Source organism: Micromesistius poutassou (assembly GCF_964030765.1).
Source record: "Micromesistius poutassou genome assembly, chromosome: 2".
Taxonomy (NCBI): Eukaryota; Metazoa; Chordata; class Actinopteri; order Gadiformes; family Gadidae; genus Micromesistius; species Micromesistius poutassou.
The window spans coordinates 1,766,777-1,775,376 of record NC_140272.1 but is presented as its reverse complement, the minus strand read 5'-3'; the positions used below and the strand labels follow the sequence as shown (position 1 = coordinate 1,775,376).

The window sequence follows — 8,600 nt, the reverse complement described above, 5'->3', positions numbered from 1 at the left end:
CGGGAGAACTTCTCAGATGTGAACCGAATGTCAAACTTAGGATGAAGGGCGCATCGCTCCGTGCTCCGCTGTAGCCCCTCTCTCACACGCCGATCACCCGTGCCACAGTAGCACGTACAGCCCGTAGTTTAGTCCGGTGCCATTGTCGTTTGGACGGTATAGGCTACCTTCATTAAATCATTGTGTTTCCTTCCTCTTAACGCTTTACTCCCCGTGTTGATGGCGTCTAGGAAAATTTTATGAAAGACCACCGGAGGGTAGGAAGGCGAGGTGGGTGTGCGCGCGTGAGTCCAGGTCTCGCAGCGGTATCTTTGAAGACACGGTCACGCGACATGAGCCCAGTGCGCAGCTGTCATCCTCTGGACGCAAAGGTGCGATTCACAATACTGGTTAATAATAAAATAAATAGTTTGGTAGGCTAGTTCCCAGGAGACAAAACAAATCCGAATTTGTCGTTAATGAAGTGACCCGAAAACACCCCGAGTTAGACCAGAACTAATACTTTTGTATTCTGAGCGTTGTCTTGGGAGCGGGGGAAAAAAAGGCGCCTATCCGATTATATGCCCACTGCGGCAGCGTGCCTCCGGCGGTGGAATATGATGTGCGTAGCAGCGCGTCGCCCATGCACAGACCTCGCCAAGATATAGTCCGGGTCTTCCAGAACCTTTCACCTCGGGACCACGCATCGACACGCTGATACTTGTTCTACCTTCGACGCAGAGCAACACGCCCCTAGCAACAACACGCACCCAATGCCTGGCCCACGTTCCGCGGCTGCAGCCTCAGCCTCCTCGGACTCGGCTTGTTGTGGGCCTCATCACCATCGCCTCGTCCGCCCCATATCGTGACGCAGCACATTTCCAACGGGAAAGCACCGCGCTCATCCCTGCTGTATTATGGATGAGAGCCCACGTGCTCTTTGGAGAACACGACCATACATCTGATCATTAAAGGCCCCTGTGTCTTTATCTTTAGGAATATATGAAGACTATATATATATCGTGAAATATTGCTTATGAAATATAATCAAAGTTATGCCTGCGCATTTTTAACTTTCAATAGGTATATGTGAATATTTTATGATGCGACTTTTAAATGTTTTAACCTTGAACAAGTGAACCACAATGAAGTGAGCTGCCTGCACGTATAGGCAACTTCTGGTGCATAATTTACCGAAGATAGGCCGAAGATAGTTTAACCGTTCAAGTTATGGGCTGAATCATATGGTTGGTGTTAGTTTTAAATAATTAGAATTTCCCTTCCGATGCGCTGCCCCCAAAACACGTAAGTAAGCTGTGGCATATTGTACATTAATGGCAATGGGGAAAAAAAAAAAATAGGCCTATACAGAATATTTATAAAATATATTTGTATAATAAGGCACTATACAATACCTCGATTCAGACCCCACTGCCTATGTAAGCAGCTACTTTTCTATCCACGTATCCACCTGTATTTCTATAAACATTCAATGCATTTGATTGAACAAATATAACAAATCTATATTATATAAAACAAAATATTTTTGTCTGTGTAACATTAGGCCCAGGCTATGCACTACAAGGTGTGGATAACGATGTGTTTAGTAGGCATGTGCTATGAATTACAGCACTATGGGCTTATTTAGGACTAGTTCAGCACTAGTTTAGATAAATGCAAGCCTATCTCTAAATAAAGACACAAAATGAGGACTGGTGCACTTTTCATTTTCTCTTATTCTATTTCAACACTAGAGGGAGCTCCACTTCTATGTGGATATAATGCATGTGGTTATTCTATTTTAAAAATACATGTTGTTGTGTTATTCTTACTTATTCAGTTATTCATCATAGTTATTTAACTATAACTACTTTTTATGAAGAAAAAAATATATAGTCATGTTCAACTGATTTGTCTTTTGATTATCATCAGTTTATTATGAGGCCTATTAACACACAGCTATCGTATGTAGTTCACATGGTAGACCGGTCCTCATGATATAGGCCTGCTATATATTGTATAGTTCTAATTTAACCTTCGATAGCAATAATTTGATGGGGTTTCTTATTTCCCCCAACGTTATTATCAGGTTTTGCTAATTTAGGGTGCGATACTGCGTGCGGCCGCCTGGTGGCGGTGACGTCTCGGTTACCCTGCCGACTCACATACACACTACTGTCTTGTGGAACTTTGCTTTTGTTTTTTCGTCTAGACGCATATAAGTGTTAATATTCCAATGAAAAATAGCTAAATTTATATTTATACAGAGAATGTTTTTTTGTGGGGGGGTTTCCCTTACAAGGGGAGTACGCAAGGTACTCCCCTTGTAAGGGAATCTCCCCCCAGATTAGGGGCGGTATTCAAGCCAATTGTCAGTGTCTCGTCCCAAGTCCACACGACCCGACTCACTCGGTGCGACCATTGACGGTGGAAACACAGCACAACTACCAGTTCGGTCTACTACTACTACATGTAAAACATAGCAGAGAGGACTACGCCTAGTCTTTCCCACTATTACCGAGGATGGCGTCAGAACGTCTGGAGATGAACGGGGATGCTGACGGAGATACAGAGGTAAAATAACTCAGAGTCCGCAACAATGGGGAGAATGCTGCTGTTATTATAGCGATCATTTGCTATTAGAGGCGCAATGCGACGCAATTTCCTGCGATCCGTTACCGTGTGTGTGTGTGTGTGTGTGTGTGTGTGTGTGTGTGTGTGTGTGTGTGTGTGTGTGTGTGTGTGTGTGTGTGTGTGTGTGTGTGTGTGTGTGTGTGTAGGGGCAACACAACCAAATGACTACCGGTTGATGTTGACAATCGGTGTCTTACTTTTTCAAAAGCACTGCTCGACCCACTGAGGGTAGTAGATCCAGGGTACATTGTGTCCGTTAACGTAAACGTGCGAATACAACCTTTCGAGAATACAGGTGTCACTGAATCAAACGTGTGTGTCCTCAGATTTTCCCTGGTCATCTGGTCAGGAGTAACTCGTTTGCATTGCTCTACATATAAAAGCAATTGCATAGGCTGAGTTGAGTTAATAGCCCCCCGATGTCCGAGTGGGTCCAGTTCATTCGAGCTATGGCGAAAGACCTTAATCTGATTAGTTGTAGTGATCTCACGCCACACGAGAGAGGGCTAATAGCTTCCAGCTTTGAACGAAATCCCACTAATATACGGGGTTGGATTAGTGCGCGACAGAGCATGTATGCTCTTGCAATATAATTAAGGATGCCTGTACATGTATTAACAAGACTGAATGGATTAATGAATGTTTATTCAGTCTTGATAATACATCATATGGATTACACAGAGGTCACCTGTAGGCCTACTTCACACATATAAACACACAGAAACACACACACACGCACGCACGCACGCACGCACACACACACACACACACACACACACACACACACACACACACACACACACACACACACACACACACACACACACACACACACAAATACAGATCCACAAGTTGACCTACAAAGTTCATGTTGGCGTAGAATAGAGTTGATAGTCCTTACCTAGGTTATTATTGTAAAGGATCCCCTGTCATTTAGTGAACTATTTCATACTGAGTGGGTTTGTATATGGGTCTGTCATAACATACGATGTAATAGCAGGGTGTACTCTTTGTAATGTGGAAAGCCATGACATGGATGTAACGACAAGTTGGAATACAAATTTAGCTCACATATGCCAGTACTTTATCTAAAAATAACTTTAAACATTGACCTGAGCAGCAGGGGACTCTTCAAACCCCAGATTGTGCTTCATTAGTGGATCTTGTCTTTATACTCACATATGTAATAACTTATTACATAATCATATGACTTTTCTATAATAAATAAAGATTACTTTCTTAAAGGAAATATTATCAGCAAGAAAGACATTTTTCGAGACCAAAGCCTGGTAAAGAGTCAAACATTTGGAAATCTGGCATTTGTCTGAATTCTGTCAGCCGAAGAATAAAGGTAGGAAAATAAATAGCATCTTTAGTTTTGAATACTGAGCGGTATAGTCCAAAAATCCCCCCCCAAAATATTAAAGTGCCTCATAATACCAGGGAGCCACACAAACAAAGATGTTTGGCTTCACTACCCCTAAGGATAGTTCTATAGGATAATTCATTATTCAAATAATTAATCATGGAAACATATCGTTTTCCTTTCTTTTGTCCAGTCCGGTCCCAGTTACAGTTTCAGTCTCAGTTGAGTCACAGGAAACACCAGAGCTAGTACACGTGGTGGCTTGCTATGGTTACCGTGGCAGAGGGGGGGGGGGGGGGGGGGGGTGCAGAGCGTGGTATTGTTCTCCACGGTGGGATGTTTACTTTCCCTCCTTCCCAGTGTTTACTTTAGCGCTGTCTCGCTGTTCAGGGATCCTTTCTCCACACACATTGGGTAGCAGCATGTGGATGTGGATGACGTCATCCTTGTTGCCGTTCCATCTCCAGCCTTTCATTCATTCACAAAACTCGTATCTATTATCTATTATTTAAGGTTCATGATTTCAAAAATCCTCATCCTTGACGATGAGGATGAGGATTTCAAAAGACGGTCGCAAGCTGATTGTCATCGACGGTGCACGCTACAACCAACACACTGAATACTATTTTTTTTAAATATATTTATTAGTTGAATCAAAGCAAACAGACCCACCAGAGCAGGGACAGTGGTGGGCAGGTGCTGGATGACCTCTGGAGCTTTTGGTCTACCATGTTATTTCACGCATGGCCTGGCAGACCTCAGAGTCACAACAAAGCCCTTGTTGTGAGGACAGTTCTGCCTGTACTACACCCTGTACTACACCCTACTACACCCGCTGCTCTCTGCTGAAGCCCTGAGACCAGAGCGAGTGGAGCCGCCCGATGCTGTACTTTTGTGGACTTTGGCTCGTTCCCATTTTCTGTCAGTAGTGTTTTGATTCATTTGTTGACTTGAACATGTGGTTAATTCCTTAAGTGTTCAACTTTGAAACACATGTAGGCTATTTGTTTAGCCTATACTTTTCCCCCATTAAATTATTCACCCGTGTGTTACTGTGGGCCAGCACGGCCTTCTGGGTGAGGAATATCCGCAAGTTGAGGGGCATGAATCTGCATAAGTGGGTTACTTAATGCAGAGTCCAACAGAGATGACATATATTTTCATGTATTTCTTTATGTAGGTTGAGTCCTTAGTCTCAGCGTTTGGAAATATCACGTCATGGTTGACATCATTGCGCCAAATGCCAAACCAAAACAGAGTCTCCCGAATATGGGGTGCTGTTATGGAGGGCTGTTAACTGGTTTCTGGTGGGAGTGGGCTGACACCATGGTAATGAAAAGAGTCTTTGTGTTTCTCTATGATTCCCTCAAAGGAAGCACCGAGAATGAAAAGAAGATGGGTCCTAAAAGGGAACCTTGAAAAAGCCCAGTTAAGTCATTGTTAAAACCAATCTGACTGTCACTTCTCATCATGCTGTTGAAAGGACGAAAAAGATTAATAATCAACAGGAATGTGGAAATGGCCTTCTAGGCCTCATTCCAAAGTATGGGGAAGAACAGGCACACAGGAACATAGATTTCATGTTTCCTGTTTCCTGTTTAGTCCTTCGACGTCAGTGGTTTTCCGCGGTCGGAACGAAACAAACTGAAACTGCTTGTCACAGCTAGCTACAAAATGTCCATTGTCTTATTGCTGTTAAATGTGTTGTATGTGGTATTCCCTGTTCTTCTTTGGAAACTTCTCTTTTCATTGTTACTCACATGGTAAGTGAATAACACTTTGACCTTGAGGTCAAGGTCCAAGAATGAACTTTATTGAAAGATTACAGTAGTGAAACAAAAAGTGAAGCAGGCTTTGGCATTTTTGCCATTGTGTCATTCTGTATTTTCTAGGTTCCAGAATGAGAAGATGCTTTCTCCAGCACATTTCCAGCGCATCTAAAAAAAAAACGAAAACCGTTGAATTGCTAGTGGAACTAACTCAGATGTCAGAATGAACATTTGAGCATCAGTGAATCATGTCATTAGAAACCCATCCTTAAAAATAGGTTAAATCTCCATTCCTAAAACAAATGACAAATTCACGTTCCCAGTGAGTTACCTGAATGGACCCGATGGTCACCGCTCACCTCTGCTTGATTTGTGTGCTTGTGCTCAGGTTCCACCGCAGGGCGGGCGGTACTTGCGGCGACCCATAAACATGAATCACTACGCCAACAAGAAGAGTGCGGTGGAAAGCATGCTGGACGTGGCTCTGCTAATGGCCAACGCCTCCCAGCTGAAGGCCGTGCTGGAACAAGGCCCTGGCTTCACCTTCTACACAGCTCTCATTGCACTGCTGAGCATCTCGCTCATCCTGCAAATTGTCGTGGGCATTATGCTTATCTTCATCGGTAGGTGTCATTGATAGTGCGACTAAATTTTACTCTTTTTGTTTCACCCCCCCTGCCAGCTTTTATCAGCTTATGTATTAGCATGGCATAACGTAACAACATAACAACCCCCTGACAAATTGTTGAGCATTTGTGACTATGTTGTATGTTATAGGCTTTGTTCAGTGTAGTTGTGTTACCAGCATGGGCCATCACTGGCAGTTAAAGTCAATGGCACGCACGATGAACAATAAAATGGGGTTCTAATTTACCTACACAGGCAAATGACACATACATAAACTATAGAGTTCATGGTTTAAGGTCAACTCTGCTTCTGCATTCTTAAATCCTTCCCCTTTCTATACAACATATTTCCATATTTTTTCCATATTTTATTTTTATATTATTTAACATATTGTCAGGCACACCAACTGACTGACTGAGTGGGGAATTTGACCCTGTTAAATGGAACGGGAGAGGGCCTGATTCCACAAGAACCAGCAGCCTAATAATAATAACATGATACTGGGCTACTACTGGGCTAAAAATAGTAGCATCCCACCCACACCTCTCAGAACACTGTGGGGTATTGTGTCGTACAAGATGGAGAGGACTGGGTTACTTTAACAGGAAACAAGACCATGGCAGTCTGCCCATGTGACCCCTTCACATATTATCTGTTGGGGACAGACATGACCCTCTCCTGCCTCCACTACACATGCTCTCTCTGTTTAGGCCAGAGGGGGAAAGCACAAAGGCGTGCCATGCCACTTCTAATATGTCACCGGCAAACGGTTTGCATTCCTCTGCGTCCATGTGCCCCTCAGAGTCCCATTCCTGAGGACGCTGATGCGCGTGATCTCATAATGAACGACAGATACCTGGTCACCGGAGGCCTGTTAGTGTCGAAACAAGTTAATAATGGAATACATTTCTAAACAGGATTCCTAAATGTTAACTCATAAACTCGACAGGGGAATAATATATAAGTGTGGGAACCAGACGCGAGCTCCACCGACCGCGGAGTCCACCGGGACTCCCAGGTCACCCGACCACCGCTGACCTCTCAATCCTCTCTCCCCGCAGTGAAGTGGAACCTGAACGACGCCAGCAACCACTACAAGCTCACCATCCTAGAGAACGTCTCCACGGCCCTCGTCTTCCTCATCGTCGTCGTCAACGTCTTCGTCACCGCCTTCGGAGTCCAGGGGCCGGTATCCAAGGGATGAGCCCTCCACGCAAGCCTCCTCCCCCCCCCCCCGCCCCCCCCACACCCCCGACCCCCTCTCACTCCGCTCCCTATGAACACGTCGGGCATTTGGCTCGTCCTCCCTGACTACTTTGATAAACATTCGGTGTAAACATCGGCGAAACCAGGAGAATGGTTTATGTTGCACTCTGGAATCTGCCCCAGGGTTCATCTTCCTTCAGTTCTCAGGGCCGTATGTCCAGGAATGGCTTCAAGGGTAATACAGGCGAGAGAGGCACGGTGCTGTGCGGTAGCCGATCAATACGTAGACTGATAGAAATTAAGGAAATGGCCAGATTAGTAGGCTGTCCTCTTGGTTGCCTTGTGTAATATATTCTACATATCAGAAGGATATACTATAAGTAACAGAGGCCCTATGCACAAAATAAAATTCAATAATTATCGTGGCATGGGCCTCTTGAGAGAATGAGTGTACCGTCATGTCTGTTGGTTGGAAAAAGTGTGTGTATGTCTTAAGAAAAAAAACTTTTTTTACCACTTTGCTTTAATCCAAAGTCACTGTCAGAGCTTGCAATTCAGGTGTAGAATTTTGTTATTATGATTACTATAACAGTTTTCACAACTACACTGACCATGTGTACTGGCCTTCTGTGCTCTTGCTGCAATTGGGTTCAGGGTGGAAGTTCATCTCCCTATAAAGCCTAGCATGAGGCCTTGTCACAGGATACAACAGCTTTATGTTGGCGCTGGCAATTACAGCAATGTTTACAGTCAATCATGATATCATACCATACATGCTGAGTTCAGATAAGCACTATGCAAAGATTACGTTAGTGATGTTTCAGTTTTCTACGTATTATTATTATTTTTTTAAAATGTCATGCACTGTTGACCTCTTGTACTCCTTCGAAGGACCAAATTATTAGCATTTTTTACTGTTGCGATATATTCTTGAGTTTGTTGAACAAATAAAGTAGTTATACGAGTGACAAAATAAATGGCAAAAAACGAGTGTCTCGTAGAGTGTTTAATGAATTGGG

The 8,600-nt window shown here is 43.8% G+C and overlaps 1 protein-coding gene across 1 annotated transcript; it reads left to right on the top strand.

Moving 5' to 3' along the window:
* The first annotated feature begins 2,388 nt into the window (after positions 1 to 2,388).
* On the top strand, positions 2,389 to 8,571 carry ninj1 (ninjurin 1). Its single transcript, XM_084463950.1, has 3 exons — positions 2,389 to 2,553; positions 6,137 to 6,371; positions 7,437 to 8,571. The coding sequence occupies exons 1-3, from the start codon at positions 2,503 to 2,505 to the stop codon at positions 7,577 to 7,579; spliced, it is 429 nt and encodes a 142-aa protein (XP_084320076.1). The 5' UTR covers positions 2,389 to 2,502; the 3' UTR covers positions 7,580 to 8,571.
* The last annotated feature ends 29 nt before the right edge of the window (positions 8,572 to 8,600 follow it).